The sequence below is a fragment of the Macrobrachium nipponense genome, chromosome 8 (genome assembly GCF_015104395.2).
Source record: "Macrobrachium nipponense isolate FS-2020 chromosome 8, ASM1510439v2, whole genome shotgun sequence".
In the NCBI taxonomy this organism is placed as follows: domain Eukaryota; kingdom Metazoa; phylum Arthropoda; class Malacostraca; order Decapoda; family Palaemonidae; genus Macrobrachium; species Macrobrachium nipponense.
The window spans coordinates 82,917,404-82,939,903 of NC_087203.1; the positions used below are offsets into that span (position 1 = coordinate 82,917,404).

At 35.7% G+C, this 22,500-nt stretch overlaps 1 protein-coding gene across 5 annotated transcripts in view; it reads right to left on the bottom strand.

Moving 5' to 3' along the window:
- Positions 1–862: 862 nt before the first annotated feature.
- The window catches only part of LOC135222890 (alpha-(1,3)-fucosyltransferase C-like), a 323,079-nt gene continuing 301,441 nt past the window's right edge, over positions 863–22,500 (bottom strand). For 4 of the 5 annotated variants that reach the window (XM_064261263.1, XM_064261261.1, XM_064261262.1 and 1 more), the window contains 6 exons: positions 20,901–21,020; positions 17,321–17,536; positions 16,494–16,712; positions 15,377–15,558; positions 13,773–13,890; positions 863–3,378 (listed from right to left, as the gene is read on the bottom strand). In XM_064261263.1, the coding sequence (XP_064117333.1) occupies positions 3,159–3,378; positions 13,773–13,890; positions 15,377–15,558; positions 16,494–16,712; positions 17,321–17,535 (954 nt within the window). In that variant the 5' untranslated portion in view covers position 17,536; positions 20,901–21,020 and the 3' untranslated portion in view covers positions 863–3,158. The remainder of the gene's footprint in view (positions 3,379–13,772; positions 13,891–15,376; positions 15,559–16,493; positions 16,713–17,320; positions 17,537–20,900; positions 21,021–22,500) is intronic. The other variant, XM_064261265.1, reaches the window with a different exon arrangement.

Genomic DNA, 22,500 nt, shown 5'->3' on the forward strand with positions numbered 1-22,500 from the left:
ACAAGCTTTCAGAAATTATGGAAAAATAATCACTGTACACTTGTGAGCGCAGAATTTTATTACATTACTTCCTAATTGTATGATTATGATTGATGCTCCTGTTTCTGTTGTTGGACACAGAAACCATGTAATTCCTTGAGTGTAATCATATTGAAAAAAAAAAACAGGAGTAGGCATATTGTGCTAACATTACTATCATTATTTCTATACTATATTACTTCCTATTCCCTATTTCTATATCCGCAGTTTATTCGGTTTTCTACTGCAATAAAATAGCATTTGAAAAGTGGGCTTATCTAGACTTCATGGTATCCCATGCTAACTGGTGATTGGTACCATTAGGCGGTAAGTGATGTTTTCACTCACACCTGTGCTGAGAGAGAGAGAGAGAGAGAGAGAGAGAGAGAGAGAGAGAGAGAGAGAGAGAGAGAGAGAGAGAGAGAGAGAGAGAGAGAGAGAGAAGCTCTTAACAAACGCATCTTTTAATCTACATATCCTTTAAAAACGTAAGCCTACTTACAACACTTCATCGCATATAACTTTTCATCTTGCTTAGAGCACGGAACGATTTCCAATTTACCAAATAAATGAAGAGTGCCGGAGTGTACTCTAAAGCAAAAGGCTATGAAATTACATCGTTCCGTTATTATTTTTTTTCCCATCAACTTCGTTCTTGGTCAACCAACAACAGCATGATTTCGAAAATATTTTGTTGGAAAGGTAATGGTACCACATGACAGTGACTCGTTACGGAGTCTTCTTCCAATATAGACAGTTATTTATCGTTCAAATTTACACACACACACACACACAAAGCGAATACCACAGGAAAATAATAGGCACAAGGTCAGTACCATGCGCTTTCTCGTGTTTACTCATGCGTTGTCAAAGCACAAATGTGATACAGTTGGAAAGAGGGTTACAAGGTAAACAAAAAGATCAAGAATACCAGATGGTTAATTGTCAAAAGGGTAAAAATCAGGGAGATAATACAGGATAATCCGGGATCACGTGGCTACAAGCTAAAACCATACACTTAACCAAAACAGACACGGAAGCTTACCCATACAAAATAGAAATACATGTATAAAACAGAATAAATTACTTTTGTTGCTTATATTTAACAACCTTTTTTTATTATGAAGGATCGAGTATAAGCAAACCAAGGCTTAAATGTAGAACACTTCCATTATTCGTGCATATGAGATTTAGATCATCCTATTTTCTGGAGTGAAGCACACATTTAAAAGGAATGTCATTGAACATTGTTTCATCAAGTCGAATAATGGATGTGTTCTAAATATAATTCCTGGTTTGTTTAAATTTGAAGCCTTCATAATTAGAAAAGTAGTTCATAAATACCGTAACAAAATATATTCTGTTTTATGCATGTGTTTTAACAGCGGTTTTAACAGCGATCTTTAATACTTAATGTTATAAGGTAAGATAACCTATGTAGTATTTTGCAAATACTGACACAAAAATGTAAATGTTATTTTATATGTGATTCACTGAAATATATCTCACTTCTCATTCATAAAAAACATTTAAAATAGAATAATAACAAAATGAAAGTAAGCTAGCTTTTATTCAACGATCAAAAATCGAAACTACATTTTTATTTTTATTGCATAACAGTGATGAAAACAATAATAGCACAAAAAGCAGTTGGCACACAAAGCAAGGGCCTTTGCTGGAAATCTAAAATAACAGCAACACAATAAAACAGCTATGGCGCGAAATCAATATCTAATTTTTTAAAAAAAAGCATTCAACAATTCTCTGCCGATCCTGTTTCATCAAAATTGATCACAGGCACACTGTTAGTTATTAAGTGAACTATAAACGTTGGAAAATCTCTAGACTTATTTCAGACGACTTGGATTTTTTACTTAATACAATTTTCATATTACAATTAGTTTGTAAGAAGCAAAATAACTATTGACTGGGTGGTACCTTGAGGTACTAATCGGCAATTGCTGTTAATAACAGGGTGGTCAATAAAGTAGTGATGGTTCATATGTTGCTACATCCATGGCAAACAGTACACAAAGGTTAAAATGCTCCAGCAGCTTGGAACAGACATTAGTAACCATGGATCAGTACTCTGACATTCACTTATTATCTAAGATGACTTCAATACTGGTGCATGAAAAACAATTGAACATTAAACGTTTTTGTAAAGAAGATTAAATCAGTCCTGAATTATGAAAAAAAATTAACAATCGTAAAATAATTCCGGTCGAAATTCCTCGGGAGCAAAATTTAGTTTTTGTCGACCAAATATACTTAATCGTGGTATCAACTGCATTTAATATTCCTCCCTTATTAGCCATCTGTTAACCAATCCTTGGGACAAAGTTGAGTTATTCATAAGGCCTTTTAGGCCAAGCAGTCTTGTATTGATTGTTTCCATGTTTTACTAAACCATTTCTCCCTAAATTTCTTCAAAGCTCTTTTGATTTAAAAACTATTCTAAATAACCTACTGGGTATTGGTGACGACCATCCAGATAAGTTCTGCTGTTTTTTTCTGTAGATCTTTACGATTATTTAAAAAACGTGGATATTTTATGATTTATAGTTTAACAGCATTTCTCTAGGTGAGCGCAAATTATGTGACACGGCAGTGGTTACCAAAGGTTCAATAACTGCTAACAGCAAAAATTAAAGGCAAATCTCTATTATTCCAATATCTCTAAAGATCCTCAAATGTTTATCTTTCAGCTCTTGCATGATTACCTTAATTCTGGAAAAATTTAAGAAATAATCTGGTAATTCTGATGCTTTTTTATTATCAAGTACTGGAGTTACACTCAAGACAAGTTCGACACTATTACGTGTTTCATACTGGATGAAGCCAAAGACTTAACAAGGTATAGGATGTTGATACAAAGTGTGGGTTACTCTTGATCTCCAGAGTGACGATACTCGGAGTAATGAGAGTGAAATCTTAGTTAAATCTCAATGATGCCCGACAACTTGAAAAAGAATTACAAAAAATTTTATTTTTTAAATATAACAGATCCTCTATCCAGATGGTTTCGTTCATGGTCGGCAGTCATCATGAAAAACCATATAAAACGAAAAAAAATACCAAATAAACAATTACAAAAATCACTTATACAATGATTCACAAGTATCCAATGAGAGCTTAATCTAAATGGCCTCATTAGAGCTGATGACTTCTTTCCAGGCATCTGGATTCTCAGGGTCCATAAACAAATTATTTGGCACCTGAAAACACCGGTTACTTTTCAACCTCCAAGCTGGAATGTCAGTGTAATGTTTAGGTTCCTTGTCTGTGTGTAATTTGTGACACAGCTCGCACATACTTCCTCCCAACTTCAAATCCCAAAAACCTCTCCACAAATGGTACCTGGAATAAGTGCAAGATTTAAGCGTAACGGCAAGCTGAAATTTTATTTTTAGTTACAGTAAAAGTGCCTTGCAACTAATGTTTCCCTAAGAGAGCACGCAGTTTGAGGACAGCAGGGAAAAAGTTAATACGTAATCCAGAAAAAAAAACCTTTTCCTAAATGTTGCCAAGAAATGATGCAGAATATGCTCAACTGAAAAATATGTACGTTGCTTAAAAAAGAAAAAGTTTCTTCGGTGCAGTCGAGTTTTCTAAACAGCTTGTGGTCTGTCCTAAAGCGTTGACAGACGCGCGATCATGGCTATATTTAACCTTAAATAAAACAATTACTGAGGCTACAGGGCTGCAATTTGATATGTCTGATGACTGAAGAGTTTAAGATCAACATACCAATTTGCAGCCCTCTAGCCTCAGTAGTTTTGAGGATCTGAAGGCGGACAGAAAAGATACGGACGGACAGACAAAACCATTTCAATAGTTTTCTTTTACAGAAAACTAAAATCGCCTTATTACATGATCATGAAAAACATGGGTTATAAGGACATTACAAAGGTTACAACGCTATTTTCCACTACAGGAAAATTACCTTTGTAAAACAGTAACTAGAAAAGGATACAGTAGAATGGAAGCCGAAACCAAGAAATCCATAAGTTTGCTACAGAAAAAAAAACAAAAAAAACTTTTATACTTCTCATTCTTAACTAAAAAAATGTTTCCATGAAAATGTCTTTTTTGCACATGGTAGTTGGTAGTGATAGGTAGTAAATAATGTACTGTTAATAGTCGCTTAAGTAAATGAATCTGGCACCGTTAAGACTACTGTACAAATCTAGATTCAAGTTATAGAATGAACATGATTGCTGTTTAGGTCTTCTCTCGGTTCAGTGAGGGGTTGGACCGCTTGTATAAAATGTAATATTTCCAAGTACAGGCGATTCCTAAAAAAGAAAGGCAGAACCATAGAAAATGGATAACGGCCACTTTCAAATTTATTCTTTCATTGCTGATACACTGCAATAAATTTCCAGCACATTTGCTTTTACATGCACTGTACCATAATTTCTTAATTCCTGGATCATGAACTCCTTGAATTTTAAAAATTATTAAAAAAAATATATCTACCACATTCTAAGTTCCTCTTTTCATCCCTATCTTCTGAATCCTGCAATTTTAAGCAATTATTGTGGCCAATCGGGTTCCATAACCAAACAACTTCTAAATTTATTATGAGTTGCATTTTAAACCATAAATGTCTTTTCCTTTCACTCCTTGTTACTTTTCTTAAAATGAAATAAAAAATTTAAAACTGTAGAGATGAAGTTTGTAACAAAGGTGGAATAACAATGATAGAAAATGTAACGTTATTAAAGCACCGAAGAAAAAGAGGTGTATCAAAATTAGCTTGAGAAGTTTTGTTATAAAAAAAAAAAGATATTAAAACACAATAAGCTGTTGGGCAGGATAAATCATTTGTTAGTACTGGATGGAGTGAGAAGAAAACCAAGTAATTGTGGTATAATTGCGCTTGATGAACTAGAAGACGTGTGTGATACGAAGGGATTAATACCTAGGAATGACATTGAATTACGGTTACTAAAACTGACGTTACAACATCTCCGTTATTGACGCCGTAATAAAATTAAATGGGAAATTTAAACAAAGTTCAAAATAGATTCATTTAACAAATATCAAATAAATATATATATATATATATATATATTATATATATATATATATATATATATAATATATATATATATACATACGTACATTATTCACAAGCATTACACACACACACACACACACACACACACACACACACACACAACACACACACATATATATATATATATATATATATATATATATATATATATATATATATATATATATATATATATATGTAAAGGAATATTGATTTATTGAATGTAAAATTGCAGAAAAGGTTGAAAATTGATATTTGCATAGAAAAAAATTTTGTGTGTACACTAGACAACAGATGCAGTAGCGCTTGGCGTAGGCGGTAGTCGCCAAGGATAATGTACCGAAACAATGATATTGGTCCATGGATGTCTAGCGTGAGTCTGGTATATAAAGGCCCAAAACGACGATTTTCGTTGGAGCTGAAACAAACAAGTGATTATAATAGTGTATCAAGTTTTGAGGAATATATGGTAATGTATTGTTTTATCCATTTGGACGTTTTCTTGTGTGATGTTACGTTGGTTGCCACTAACTTTTTGATGTTACAGTGAATTATATGTTGTGTTGATGTAAAGCTTTGTGACTTGGGTATTATACTGTAAAATTAATGCAGTGATTAGTGATTAGTAGTCTTGATGAAGTGCTGTGTAGCGAGTCTTTGCTTTTGTGTAAAGCTTCCGTAATTTGTTTAATGTTCTGTTTGTGACTTTAATTTCCTTACTAGTTGTTATTAAAGTACATTTTAAGTTATAGTGAGTTGTCACTGTTTCCTGATATATTCTCCTCGTAAATCCTTACCGTAGAGAGAGATTTTTTTTTATGTTACATGGGGCCTGTCAAACGAAACCCGAACGTTATCCCTACTCAGTTTTTGCTCATTCTATCGAACGAAACTCAAACATATCCATACTCATTGTTTACTCATTCTATCGAACGAACAACGAACGTATCCTTATTAATTGTTGCTTTCTTCATGTCGAACGTATTCGACCATAACTTGACGTATCCCTACTGTTAATTGCTTTTCAGTACTTCCATGTACTTTAGAGAGGGGGGAGAGTTGTGTAGTGTTAGTGCTATATTTGTCTTGCTGTGTTATTTTGAGCAGGTTATTAAAGATGTTTGATTTGAAAGATTTCATACGTAGTCCTAGTGGTGAAAAGTTAGAAGGTATAACTAAAATAGACTGGATTGTTCTAGCTAGGTACTATAATGTAGAAGTATCAGAATCTGCAAGGAAGCAAGAAATCTCAAATAAAGTAAGTGAGGCGCTAATGACTTTAGGCATTTTGTTCTGATAAGGAAGGGTTGTTACTAATGAGTTGGGAGGGCAAGAAACTGATAGCCAGCAAAGCGCTAGTGAGAATAATACAGAAGGTAGTGCAAGTGAAGAGGAAGGTGCCAAAAGCCGTACGTGAAAAAACAAAGTCACGCAAGGTTAAACCAAAAAAGTCCAAATTTGTTATGAAGGGATGAGTGTTGAGCAGATGCAGATTCATTTGCAAATAGTTAGATTAGAGAATGAGAAAGCTGTTGAACTAAAGAAGTTAGAAAATGAGAGAGCTGAAAAGGTTAGGAAGGTAGAAGCTGAAGTTGAGAAAAAAAAGATTGAAGTTGAGCAAAAGAGGATAGAGCTAGAGATGAAGAAACTTGAAGTAGAAGAATAGTCCAGAGAAATACCAAAATCTTTTAGAATAGACAATGCAGTAAAAAGTGTACCAATTTTTGTTGAAAATGAAGTGGATGCATTTTTTTTTACAATTTGAGAAAGTAGCAGAACAGCGTGAATGGCCGAGAACGTCATGGAGCACGTTGGTTCAAACCTCCTTTCGAGGAAAGGCTAGGGAAGTATTTGCTGCCTTATCTTTAGATGATTCTAAGGATTATGAGAGAGTTAAATCCGAAGTTTTTGAAAGCTTATGAATGGGTGCCAGAGGAGGTATAGAGAGAAGTTCAGAAGCTGGATAAAAAGAGACAGTCGTACTCATATGGAGTATGCACGGGAACAACGCCTGTGGTATGATAGGTGGAAGAATGCCCGAGAAGTTAATGGTGATTTCGGTAAACTTCAGGAACTTATCTTGCTTGAGCAGTTCAAGGATGGTATTAATCCACTTATTAAAACATATTTGGATGAACGTGATGTAGATAATGTCGATGAAGCCACTAGATTGTCTGATAATTATGCATTGACCCATAAGCTATATAATACTGACGTCACTCCTAAAATTGGAAGGAGCAGAGTTTGGGAAGAGGAGCAAAATTACAAGGCACAAGGTAAGACTACGAGTTCACAGGTATCATCTCGTGGAGTCTATAATAAATCCTTTAATAGAGGTGGTAGAGGGGCAAGTCGATATAATTCTGGTCCTAGTGTTAGTGCTGGAAAAGCAGGATACAGTGTAAATGATCAGTTTACACCTAGTTACCAAAATATAGGCGAAAATTTTAAGAGATTTTGTATGTTTCAGTTGTGGCAAACCAGGACACATCAGTAGGAGTTGTCCACATCGCACAATAAACCGTCCAATTCAAGTGTAAATAAAGTTAAAGATAAACCTGTACATTTTAAGGATGATCATAAACCTGAAAAATACCATTGCATTGTTGAATCAACCACAAGCATGTGGTGACAGAGGTCCTTGTTTGTTTGCTTCTCCCCTTAGGCCAGGTAAGAGGTATTGTAACGATAGCATCGACAGTAATAATATATGTGATGTTGATGAGAATATAGGTTACAAAATAGGTAACAATGATGTTCAAAATGTTAGTAATGTTGGTTGTATTGAGGATATTGTAAAAGGAAATGGAGTGAGACTACCTGAAGAGAAGTCCACATCCAAAGGTACTGAATTGTATGACCCTTTTATGGGAGATGGTTGGTTACACTCCCTTGTGTTGAAAAAAGGAAAGTAAGGTGGTTAAGAGATACCGGAGCGGTACAGTCTGTAATGATAAAAAATATGTATGACCAGTGGAAGGATACTGGAGAGTATGTACTTCTGCGTGGGTTTGGACCTGAATTTTCAGCTCCATTAGTAGAAGTAAGGTTAGAAACTCCGTTAATTTCGGGATATGTTAAAAGTTGTTTGGTGAGAGAAATCCCAGTGTCAGGAGTAGAGTTAATTCTTGGAAATGATGTATGTGGAGACAAAGTTTTTGGTAGCAGTAATCCAATTTTGACAGATAAACCCTTTAATTCTTCATTTATTACAGAAGTTGAATGTACATTTCCAAACTTATTTCCTGCTTGTGCAGTTACTACAAGAAGTAAGAGTGCTGAAGGAAAGGTAAATGATGACGACGGTTTGGATTTACAAAACTTGTTTAAAGATAGTCCGGAAACACTACTAGTAAGTAAAGTCAGTACTCCTTTGCGAATGCTGAAAGTTAATAAGGAAGAATTTGTTAAATCTCAAATTGAAGATGATAATTTGAAGGTAATAAGAGATAATGCCCTGTTGATATAAATGATATCGAGAAGAAGGCAAGTGTTACTTTTTAAAGGATGGAATCCTAATGAGGAAGTTCAAGAGTAGAAATGTTAATGATGTTGTAGAACAAGTGGTCATTCCAAGTAGTTATAGGAATTTTGTTCTAGGTATTGCTCATGACTGTAGTTATTCTGGTCATTTAGGTATAAACAAAACTTATGAGAAATTATTAAGGTATTTTTTTTTGGCCTAAGATGCAGAAAGATTGTAGTGAATATTGTAAAAATTGTGATTTATGTCAAAAAGTAGGTAAAGCTCAACATGACCCTAAGGTGATGCCATTGCAACCCATTGAAGTTCCAGGAGAACCCTTTGAGAAACTGGTTTTGGATTGTGTAGGACCTCTGCCTAGGTCTAGCAAAGGTAACGAGTATTTGCTGACAATTATGTGTAGTGCTACCAGATTTCCAGAGGCTATTTAAGAACTGTGAGTGCTGATAAGATAATTGAAGCGCTTAACAAGTTCTTCTCGCTGGTAGGTTTGCCAAAAGAAGTTCAAACCGACCAAGGAACCAATTTTACGTCCAGAAAGTTTACCTCATTTTTAGCCTGTCAGAATATTAAGCATTGCTTATCGTCTCCTTATCACCCACAGAGCCAAGGAGTGGTCGAACGATTTCATCGAACCTTCAAAACCATGCTTCGCACGTACTGTTGTGAAAATGAAAAGGAATGGGATGTCTACATACCAATGTTGCTATTTGCCGTTCGTGATAGCGTACATTCATCGTTGGGTTATTCTCCTTTTCAGTTAGTATATGTCCATCAGGTAAGGTCACCCATGGAGGTGATAAAGAATCAGTTGATTTCAGATGAGAAGGATTCTAGCACGTTACAAGAAATGAAGGAAAAAATAAAGAAAATATGGAAAGTAGCACATGAGAATCTTAAAGTAGTACAAGAAGAGATGAAAAGAAATTACGACAAAAAGGCTGCAAAACGTGAACTCGACATAGGAGATAAGGTTCTAGTGTATCTCCCTACAGCTGGTAAGGTTTTTAACCAGAAGTATATAGGACCTTGCACGGTGAAGGAAAAAATCTATTTTCAGACCACCCTAAAAGGATAAAAGGAGTACAACATAAAATCAGGTTGAGAGAAGAGACTCCAATAAGTCAGCGTCCATACAGAATGTCGCCGAGGCAACAACAACAGTTAAAGACCGAAGTTGCTTATTTACTGAAACACGGACTAGCAGAGGAAAGCCATAGTGAATGGGCTAGCCCATGTATTCTAGTCGACAAACCTGACGGAAGTGCAAGAATGTGTACAGACTATCGAAAGGAAAGTGCTTGTTACCAACGACGTGGCAGTCTCCGACAGTTGCTAAATGGAAGTAGCTAATGTTTAAGACTGTAAGAGTGAAAATTCAGAATGGACTGAGGAGAGAGCCGCTGAGTTAAAAGGGGGGGAATGTAAAGGAATATTGATTTATTGAATGTAAAATTGCAGAAAAGGTTGAAAATTGATATTTGCATAGAAAAAAAGTGTGTACACTAGACAACAGATGGCAGTAGCGCTTGGCGTAGGCGGTAGTCGCCAAGGATAATGTACCGAAACAATGATATTGGTCCATGGATGTCTAGCGTGAGTCTGGTATATAAAGGCCCAAAACGACGATTTTCGTTGGAGCTGAAACAAACAAGTGATTATAATAGTGTATCAAGTTTTGAGGAATATATGGTAATGTATTGTTTATCCATTTGGACGTTTTCTTGTGTGATGTTACGTTGGTTGCCACTAACTTTTTGATGTTACAGTGAATTATATGTTGTGTTGATGTAAAGCTTTGTGACTTGGGTATTATACTGTAAAATGCAGTGATTAGTGATTAGTAGTCTTGATGAAAAGTGCTGTGTAGCGAGTCTTTGCTTTTGTGTAAAGCGTCCGTAATTTGTTTAATGTTCTGTTTGTGACTTTAATTTCCTTACTAGTTGTTATTAAAGTACATTATAAGTTATAGTAAGTTTGTCACTGTTTCCTGATAATATTCTCCTCGTAAATCCTTACCGTAGAGAGAGATTTTTTTTATTACAATATATATATATATATATATATATATATATATATATATATATATATATATATATATATATAGGTCATATATATATATATATATATATATATCTATATATTATATATATATATATATACAGGTCGATAGACTAAATTTCTAATTTTTTGCAAGAATTGAATATGAAACTTTCATGATAAATAGTTTATTGCATTTAAAAACATCATGAAAAATAAGGACCCTTTGGACTTTTCTTCTTTACTCTAGACTCTAGAGCATGTGCTCGAGATGACCTCCATTTAGCTCTATGCACTTCTTGAGGCGCAGCACAAAGTCGTCCGTAACACCCTTACAAACTGACCGACTAATGGCTCTGACCTCCTCCCTGATAGCTTCCTTGCGTTCCATGATGGTCCTGGGTCTCCCTGAGTACACTCTGTCTTTAAGGTAACCCCAGAGAAAGAAATCTGGTGGACTAAGATCTGGGCTATGAGGTGCCCACTCAAAATCAGTCTTGAGATTGATCACACGGCCACCAAAGTTCTCTTTCAGCCAATCTCGGGTCAGGTTTAAAGTGTGGGAGCTTTCTCCATCTTGCTGGAACCAGAACTTCCGAACTTCCCCATAAGGATAAGCGATGGGTACAGGGTCTGCAACTCAACGTACTGCTCCTTGGTGATTGTCACTGTTGCAGCAGATTACTCGAAGAAAAATAGTCCGATGATGCCTCTGGCTGAGATTGCAGTCCATACTGTACTCTTCCTGGGACGTCTTGAATGTCTTGAACTGTTGTCACTGGCTGCGTTGAGGTTCTCTTAAGTATCTCTCAAAGTGGTCCACCCCGTTCTGAATTCTGCTCTTTGAGCAGGCTTATTCACATTCAAACTGATTCACGAAAGTGTTCTGCACTCTCTTGAATGAGCCTGTCTTGTAATAATGTTTGACACAGTATATTCTTTGCTGGAGCTCACATTGAGATTTAGTTATGTTCACAGGCGTTGCTTCTGTCACGACATTTAAAAGTGATAATGATTAGTGATTGAATAAAGAATATATAAGAAAATGTTTTTGTGGGGCCCGTTTTTTGGGGGTCACCCATCAAGGTAAGAATGTATGCTCCTTCCATTGTCTTGCGTGATTTACGGACCATTCTTCGAAAACAATTGTTTGAAAATAATTGTTCAAAAACCACTTGTTCAATTTAGTAATTGTTCGTACCAACAGTTTACGGGCAATTCTTCGAAAATGTAATTTGAGAGCTGTATTCCAGAGAAACTCAATAAGAATTTGTTTTTAGTTTATAGAATACACACTTTGCAAAGAAATGGCTGAATTTATCCAAAGAGAGAAAGGCAGAGACATTCTTTTATTGGACGGATTCCCATATGTTAACGACAAACAAGTAAGATCAAAGGTCTACTGGAAATGCACACATTTTTGCTGAAAAGTACAAAGGGTGCTTTATAACAGTTGATGGCTCTATCAGTTCTACTTCCAGTGAGCATAATCATGCTGGAAATCCGACAAATGTACAAGTACGCAAGTTTTTAGATAAAGTGAAGACAGACGCAAAATGAACAGGACAGCCCCCTCATTGCATATTTCTAAAGCATCCTCTGAACTGTGTGGTTGTGTTGCAGCTGCTTTACCACAAACCAGCAGCAAAAAGTGATTAATCCGTTGAGTGAGGCAGGAAGAGCAGTGATTAGGTAAACTTCGGGGTTTGAACTTAACTAATTATATTTACAATAAACTAATATAAGACTGGTTAGGGTAACTGGGACAAAAATACAACAGTCCCTCACTGCAAGATGAAGAACCAATGTGGAATATTCTTGAAAGAAAACAAAATAGAAGCCTGCTTCAAAGCAAAGGACGCCGTAAGGTAGTGGGGAAAGCCAATATTGCACACAAGTTGATGCACAGAAACCACAGCTGACTAACTCCTAATCTGTAATCGAAAACAATTTTGATTACTTCTCTGGAATGAGGCATCTGATATTTCATAATTGAACAATTTACATTACACTTCACTTGAAATGCTTTGCAACTCGGAACAGCACAAATACAGTGAGCAATACAGGTCTCACTGCGCGTATATCGCACAATGAAAAGGAAACAGAAAAACAGTATTAGGCTAACAGCGATATGACTGACTAACAACCTTAGGACTTGGCACTTTACCATATCAGGAGAGTTGTTCGTCGTATTTCAGGGGGGTGGCGTAAGCAGGCGAATTAGCCCTTCAAAGTATACCAGACCCACAGCCACATGTTTAAGGTGGGGCAGTTCCAGAGAGCCAAGGAGAAGGACAGGTGTCCTGGACGAACAACCGACGAATTCTGAGATTAAGATTAAGCCAGCCTTGTGCTGGCACGGGATCTTGCTCCTGCCTGCTAGAGACAGCCTGCCGATTCAAGGTCTTTTATAAACTCGCTGGATTATGAGGATTCTTGCCTCCAGATGGTGGTAGTGGGCATCTCGCCTGGGCATGCCGACCTCGTGGTAAGCTCCAAGATGGCAGCACCCACGGGATCGACCGTGTCTTTCTCTCACCTGACTTGTCTCGGGCTAGAGTTAAGCACTCTCGCAGGTCCACGCCTCGAATTAAGGTTTGTTGGCAGTTCACTCGAACAAGAAAGAGGATAAAAGCAGCTTCCCCACAGAGAGAGAGAGAGAGAGAGAGATGGTTGTAGCGGGCGAATCATATCCGCCATACTTTAATTAAAATGAGAAGAATGAATTTCTAGTAAAACAAAATTACTAAAGGTTGGAGGATTTGTTTTGGAAAAAGGTTTACCTATGTGTGTGTGTGTGTATATATATATATATATATATATATATATATATATACTATATATATATATATATATATATATATATATATATATATATTATATAGAGAGAGAGAGAGAGAGAGAGATATAGATATATATAGATATATATGTGTGTGTGTGTGTGTGTGTGTGTGTGTGTGTGTAATCAATACTTAAGTTAAGGGCAAATAGTCATTACGATATCCACGGACTTGTTTTGAATACTTTAGTTGATGGGCTAACTTTATGAAGTGTGAAATAGGGTCATGGTCGAATTATCATCCCTTCAAGTACTAGTAACTATTTATTCCTCTCAACCTACGACAAGTGTATTCTAAATTAAGAGCAAAATTCACGGCACATTACCTGCCATATGCTACAGGGTCTTCTTGCAAATCTAATAACAACTTGGCCAAGTCCTTCGGGTGATAATGACGAGCGTTGATATAAGACCCCGGGACCATGACATCCTCATATCCGTTCCCTGAAAAAATTTATTGCTAATGTTATAACACTCTTTGGTTTGGTAAGCCTATGCAACATTTAGTGTATCCCAATGAATGAAGATAAATATAGAAAAAAAAGAGACCATATTCCTAAAATTATGTACTTGAAACCTACTGAAAACTTCATGAGTTTTCTACCATAGCTCCCTGAATAAGTTTAATCATGCCATCTGTGGACGCTGAAACCTTTCACATTGTAAATTTACAGCGTGCATATTTTATTTAAATATTTTTACTTTTGAGTTTCTTATTTACCTCCAAAAATACAACAATCCATCACATCAATTATTTCAGATTTTACTACCTTAGATGTATTCTAAACTTGATTTAATTCCCTTCCACACACGTTCATTCTAGAGATAAATTTACCGCTGAATCTCTTTCCCATCTTTATTCAGGCACTGGATAGAGCAATGAAATCTCTCCTAGCTTTTCTCCTGAAAATTTATATGTAGTGTTGATGATCGTGCAATTTTGAAATGGTCACTGCGCATGTTCTGAAAATGTTTCAGCCACATTTTGCCTTCCAAGCTTTCTCTGTAGTCCTTGTTCTTCCCTGACTAACTCCTTTGTTCATTACTCCTGATAACGAAAACCTCTCTAAATGGGATTTTATAACGATTCTTCTTCCCCAAAAATCACTTATTTTCAGGTGTTGGCTCAAATCTTTGCTAATTCTGCTTCAAAATTATCAGTCTTATATATCCGGTTCTAGCAGGAGAGATGATTTCTCTTTCATCTCCATTACCGAAAGTATTGGAATCAAGACATTCCATGAAATCTTCGACCCAGACTTCATTTTTACCACCTAACCTGAGTAATGTTTTAATATGACCTTCAATAATTTGTGTTCATTTCCTCTAACCTGGCGTTATTTTAAAAGCGAAATGACCGCACACCCACTTTAACCATAATGTAAACATATACTCGGACTTCTTTTAAGTGACATTAAATGGCAATGGATTCCGTTCATCCTCCAATTTCAAAAATCATCTTCTTACCCCAGGGCTTTGTCGTACTTGTGAAAACTGACGACCTATTAAATTAATGCCCTGTCACGTACTCTAGTGCATATTACTCTTCTGATCTACCATTACTAGTGCTTCTACCCTCCGAAAAAAATATAAAGTTTGAGCAAAAAGGAATAGAATTCTTTCACCTTCAATATATTCAGAGGATATATTGGTAATTACTGAAAATACACACAAACCAAGTGTTTTTAGGAAAATTTGTAAATAAAAGAAAACACACACACACACACACACGCCATTCGAATTTAAAGTGCTGGCTCGCGAGAAATGAAACGCCGACTAAGTTGCATCTGATATTGCTATTTATCTCAGCAGCCAATCCCTCACAGTAAGAGTAGAGTAGAGAGAGAGAGAGAGAGAGAGAGAGAGAGAGAGAGAGAGAGAGAGAGAGAGAGAGAGAGAGAGAGAGAGAGAGAGAGAGAGAGAGACTTACCTCCCCACACTACCGGTACTAGTTTATAATATAATGCCCTGTATAATTTTTCCGATATATAGTCATCGCATAAATCATTTTCGAGGGCAAGATAGAAGAGATACAGACGACCCATCGTATGATTCCAGCATTCATGGAAAGGATTCTTAGGGAAACAATCCAAAGTTCCACAACGCCCATATCTGGAATAAAGAAACAAAAATTTAATATCGTCTAAAGTTCACACTAATAATAATATGAGAAACTACTGGAAGTGAATATGTATACTGATAGACATGGTTCAAATCTTTGCAATCACTATGAAGAAATTCCGTGTGCACAAGCAAAGCGATCTAAAGCTCATTCAAAAAATACTGGTTGTCTGCAACTACAATGATTTGCTTATGTTAATTATCCATTGCTGGTCACCATTCATGTCCTGAAGGCAATTATATCATATTCGATTAATTATATCGTATACTGGATAAACTTATGGGTAGATCGAAGTAATTACTCCGCGTCGGTTATTTCTTGGGAAATTGCATTTCCTATGCATTTCCTATAGTATTTCGTAAGCTTTACATTCATATACAGTTTCAGTGTTGGTGTTATTCAGATACGCATACTATAGCTTATGGGTCGAGGTATTGCCTTTACAACGGCGCCTCATATCTTAAATTGTCTGATTAATTAAGAAACTATAAGTTTAGTAGTCACCCATCAAAAATAGTTTTCTTTATTGGATACAAAACCATTTTCTATTACTTTGTAAGATAAACAGTATTAGAATGCCCTGTGGTCTCGAGTGCACATGGTAATTTACATCCTCATTCTACTCTACCAAATATAAATAAAAATAAGCCTTAATATTTTGACTAACGTGTAAACAACGATATGATCTTTCCAGCAGCAATCAGCACCCAGGACAGAGGGAAGAAATAAGAATCAGAATTTGATGCTCAACGATGACACCATCAAGCACTTATAGTGGTTATGACCAAATCTTTCCTTTATTATGAATTTCAACGCCTGATTTTCTCTCCCTTTATTTCCTTCTCATCCCAAATGATGTTTTAAATCTTGTTGCCAGATAAGCAACTACAATTAATTAATTAATTCGACATCAGTCAAAACTTACATGTCTACGGGAGCGTATTTGACCAGTTCGTCGACATACTGTTCCCTTTTCGATATCGTACGACAGTGGCTCACCACCCAAGACACCAACTTCGGACGGTTGACGAATTCTCTCCAAGCAGGACCCATGACATCGGCTAAAGTCATGTTTTTCCTTAGAGAGTCAAGGTATTTCCTTATCACGCCAGGATAGGATGACGAAAGGTTTGGACGAAGTGGCCTGTGAAATGTAACTAAGTTTACTCTCAATTATTTGCACAAGACATGACAAAGTTGGTCATAGATATTAAGCCCATCTAAAAATAAACTTGGAGAAAGAAAACGAAATTGATGAAAATCACATGTTCACAGAGCTAACAACGCTAAACTTATAAAATGTATTTTCTTCTGGAAAATTAGTAATCATGATACTTTAACCCCATAGAAAAGCGGTGGACAAGAAACATATGACACAAATATATACTCTGTACTGAGAGATATAAAATAATCAAGCATCTACACAGCTATAGTGGTTTGCAGAGACAGTAAACTATGCCACAGCAAAAGTACGTCTGTTTTCACAAATTATCTCGAGAACGTCTTAAAAATTTGGTGGAAACTTTACGTGGGTGATCTCCTTCTAATGTTACAATGCAAAGAAATATAAGTGGTCAAATCCACATCGACATCCATCAACTCATTGTCATTTGGACGAGGCCACTGCGAATGTTTCCATCACGCTTCATCAAATACATTAATCAGTTTTCCCATAAATCGGCTAACAGACCAAGACAACCAGACCGAACCAAAAAATCCATCCATCTGGCAGACGTAGTCAATTCTACTTACAAAGGCATCTTGTCTTTCGACCTGAAGTGCCCATATGATCCAATCACGTCTGCGTACCGGTTATAAGTCATTGTCCAGTTTATAAGGTGATGCAGGTTCTCTCTCCTGATAACATCTAAATCATGCACGCCAGTTCCACCTCTTGGAGCTTCTAGGGTTACCCATACCCACCTCTGAGAAGGAGTACGGTATTGTGGAGCATCTTCGAGCGTCATTCTGTTAGGGAAAATGAAAGTTCATATTACAACGATGCTTCACTTAAATATAAAACTTGCATTTTATTTATATTGATTAACAACCGTGAAGAAATTTACAGGCATGAAGAAATTTACAAACAGCAGATAATTTGGGGACATGAGATCAATAAGGTCGCAGCCAAACCACCGGAATAATGAATGTAAATTAAAGAGAAGGAAATCGTGAAACTTAATTTCAAGATGAAAATCTTTTATCTCAGTCTCTGGAAGGAACATGATTGGCTTCTTCATTACCAGTACCCCCAAGGGGATGTAAGGATTGTTTCCCTGTATTACTTAAAACTCTTTTTCGTCATTCTTTTTTTTATCATTGCAATTCAAAAGAACTTTTATTACGAACATCGATTAGAAAAATAAGAGGTGCATATACAGGATATCATAAGGTAACCTCCTTACCATAATGTACTTAATAGGTAAGATAAGGTAGAAGATATTAGTCAAAATGCTTACATCAAATTCACAAAAATGAAATGTGAAACGAACTTTTTTAAGGCTTGAGTATTAGAACAAATATTTTTCAATATGCTAATTCTACTGGCTACTTTTCTATCAGTTACATAGACAACTGTAACAGAACCACAATGCCCACTAAACTTCTCGATTGCTTTGCATGTTTTGGATACGCTCGTAACTGCGAAGCTTTGAGATCCAAACGAAATCCGAAGAAGAAAGTTGACGCCCGTAGCAGAATTCGCACCCACATTCGGTATATCAGAACAACGTCGCTATTCATTCCGATTTACTGAATGCGGGTTAGAACCTTGGTATGGACGTCTGGATTTCTTCATCTGGTTCCTCATTTGAATCATAAGGTTACGTAGTCACAAGTTCATCCAAAAAGTGTGAGAAACCGAAAGTTACAAGGGCACTCTGGTTCTTACAGTATTTTCGAAAATGGCAGTACAAACTCGCAATTTGGTCACAAAACTGGAAAAATAATCTTAAAAATAAGAAGAAAATGTTTAAATGTTTGTGAAATATGTTAAAAATACATAAAAGCGTTAGAAATAACGATTATAATAGTTCTACACTCGGCAAGAGAAAAAAATTAGAAAATGTCCTGTATAGAAATAAAGGATGAGAGTTCCTATACCTCCAGGTGCTTCATTCACTTCACTAAGCAATAATCATTAAATTCCAAGATGGGAATATTGTTCCTCTTACAAAAATAAATGAGGTAGAGTGGTAGCGAAAACTTACCTTGGATGCATTCATAGCTGAAGAATTTAGAGGACAAAAGTTCACAGGTCAGAATTAGAATAATTGTATTGCTATATAGTTTCTAAAGGCTAAATTTCGACTGATTAGCGACATTTATACTTATTCAAATACTTTTTCTTCAATATATTTTCGTCAAGAATTTAAACATATTTGTAGTCAAATATCTTTTTCTTGGTATGATGACCACATTATTGCCAATGCTAAAAAATATATTTATTGCTAAGGCAATGGCTAGAAAAATTGCTTAAATATCAATAAGGCAATAATATATGGTTTTGCTTTTAGAATATGCGTTTGTATTTTCTGCTGAAAGCGTGTTGAATTGACCCTCGTGTTTGTTACTCGTTTAGAACATCAGACAACTTTTAGCTGTCATAAGATAATTAACTTGAAATGTTTCATTCCCTCATGGAAATGTATGCTATTTTACATGATCTATCATGTAATTTCTTTTTGTTTTTGATAGAAAATTGCATCGATGTTTCACATTTTCTCTATCGTTTTTTTAACTATGGCTAAGAATGAAATTGTCAACTTAAGTACCTAGCCTACTATGAGATTCAGGGCCTCTGTAACACGGTTTTTTCGCAATAACTTTTTATCTATGCATTTCATAAATATAACGCTTATTCAGAATACACATTATATGTACACATAAATTTTGACTGCATTCTGCATTACGTAGGTTGAATAAATTTGGTACTTACAATGTAAAAGTTACTTTTTTTTGAAGACTGGCCAACTTACTCAGAGAAAAGGTTTCGAACGCACTCGTTACGTAACTTATGACAGCATTTCTTCCCTCTTTCTCGATGGATGATTGGCTATACGGAACGAAGGCTATACCTCTGGCAACAGTGACAAACAAATTTAAATGCAAGCAAAGCAGCACACCTTTATGAACCCTGAAACCTCTCCACTGATAATTGTCATAATGAACAAACCAACAAAGTATGTTAATAAATACAAAAACACTTCGATTATTAGTCTAACTCCCAAAATAAGTTTCCTAAGAAATTACAGTCTACTTTATAGGTCACAATCAGATTGACAAGATGTAGGGAATAGTTGGTAATTTTCAAAAACATAGTAGACAAGCTTGATTTGATAACTGCTATATCCAATGTCAAGCAATTTTTATTTATTGGCTATCTACCTATTTATTGAAAAAAAATAGCCGGTACCGTATTTTGGCTTTAAACCTTCACCAGTAATTATCGTCAGAATGATAACTTCATGAGGCTCCACCCACTTTGGCCTCGTTATAATTCAGGATAACACTGAAGGCTATCATGGGCATTGTTGGATTAGAAAATTTAACTTCTGGCTATAAAAACTCATTTCTCGAGTAGTTTTAAGAAGTGCTAAATGATCCTCAAGGATCCCAGCAGTTGTGGCACTACTGCTACAGTAGTATTACTATGCTAGCACAGATACCCCACCCACATCTATGTATCGTTCCGCCATTCATAAGTCTTCGGGTTTCAGAGCCGATGGAACAAGGAGAATGAGTTTCTGTCTAGTGGATGGGCGGGGCAACATTTCGTCAAAAGGTGTTTACTTTGCTTATGTAATGAATGTTTTTCGACTCTTGGCTCATAATCATTGGCCATGGCTAGATAATTTTTACTCTATAAAAATTAAAACTATCGGGTTTAGGTTATTGATAATGCTGACAAAATTTGTGTGTGATTGTAAAGTATACATATGTCAACTTTCAGCTACATCCGATGCTTTGACAAGGAGCAAAGTCTAAAAAACCGTGTTACAGAGACCCTGAATCTCATAGTAGGTCAGAAAAATAATCTCTATGATAGAGAGAAAAAGGCTGGAGCTTAAAACTAATGGAAGCAACTGGCCTGTCTCACTAATTAACTAATACAGGTTGGCAACCAGCAGCTTTATGACCTGTTAAGCGGTACAATATGATGTGGAGAATTCGGTGGTAGTACGTGTACATTTGGATCATAAAAATTAAATGTACTGTGAATGAATCTGCAGTGCATGCTTCCAAAACAAAACAGAAAAGAATTTGCGATATTATATATTCTTAGGGAGTTTTTTCAGTTCTTCCGTAAACGTAATGCAAATCAGTTACTTACTCAACGCTAGAAAAGACAACGGCGTCTGCTGTTTTGATATCTGTCCTATTATGTGTGAATGTGCAGCGCCAAGATGGACATCCAGCTGCTTTTAATTCTTCAGGTGAGGCATAGTGGAACCTAAAACAAATACAAAAATTCTAAGTAATATTTGTTTCGTGTTCTTTGTCACGACACATGAAAGTGGAAGACGGATGATAAATTTTGTAAATAGCTAAATACACTGCAGAGTCAGTCAATATAATATTATAAAACAGTTAATGATACCTATAAACTAATGAACTATTCCTTGCATCTTGGAACACATGCATGCACATAAAACAAAAAAATCAATGTATTTCAGACATAATTGCACCAAACCCTTAAAAATGCAAACACGCAGACTTATAAATCATGCAGTCATATCTACAAAACAGAACATTTTATAAAATCAAAACATAAATTTGAATATTCTTATGATTGCAAATATCACGGCTGTCGAACAGTATCTCTTTAATGCAGAATTTTGCATTAGCTACTTCATTTCGCTATCTTTGTGAGTCTTCGGTTAAAGTAAGCCATATTAATTGTGAGTTCGGCGACGTTACTGACATTACTCTATACCAGTTATATAATTGCTGGCATTAAAAATATTGCAAAATAAAGGAAATATCATCTTTAACAAAGATCTGTAGCGGATTGGTGCATTATAAATAATTCCAACAAAAATATAGCCCCATATGTTTTGAATTCTAAACTGGGCAAGGACGGCACCAGATCTCGCTTTTATATATGCCATGAACTAAGCAAAAATCAACGCCAGTGAAGGTAAATATTTCAAAATAACTCTCAAATGATAGCCAAAAAATTAAAATAACTCAATATTACCGATAGTCATGTAAATTAATTTCAATGAATAAATGAATCATTATTCAGCTGTCAAAACAGCAGGCAGGCATACTCATCAACAACGACGTGTAATTGAGAAACTATTCATAGCAGGGAAACACTGAAGCGGCTCTTGTCAGTTGAACCAATTCTCTACGTACACAATACTAACAGTAATCATACCATCGCTGTATTTGCTATAGATACTAGTGCAGCATTTTATTTTACTACATCAGCAATGCATGATTTGGATTTCGGGGCGAGGGAATGAACAAGAAAACTCGTACAAGTTTATAAAAGCTTTAGCATACGCACACATATCGGTATACCTATGTGTCCGAAAGTTATCTTATTCAGCGTACGTCGTGTACTAAAGCTTTATTAAAGGGCCGTAAGCGAGTTAATGTGTTAAAGATACGGACGCACACACACACACATATAATAATAATAATAATAATAAAATAATAATAATAATAATAATAATAATATCCTTTATTTCGGTTCAGGGCCATATACAATGAACATATAAAATACACAGTAACATACACAATCTAGATATATGAGTCAACATGATAGGAAAAATTAGTAATCGGCACTTATCCACAAAATAGCTGAGGTAACATAAAAGATAGTTGTTTTATGTCATTTGTTTGTTTTGTTTGTATAGTGTTTTTACGTTGCATGGCACCAGTGGTTATTCAGCAACGGGACCAACGGCTTTACCTGACTTCCG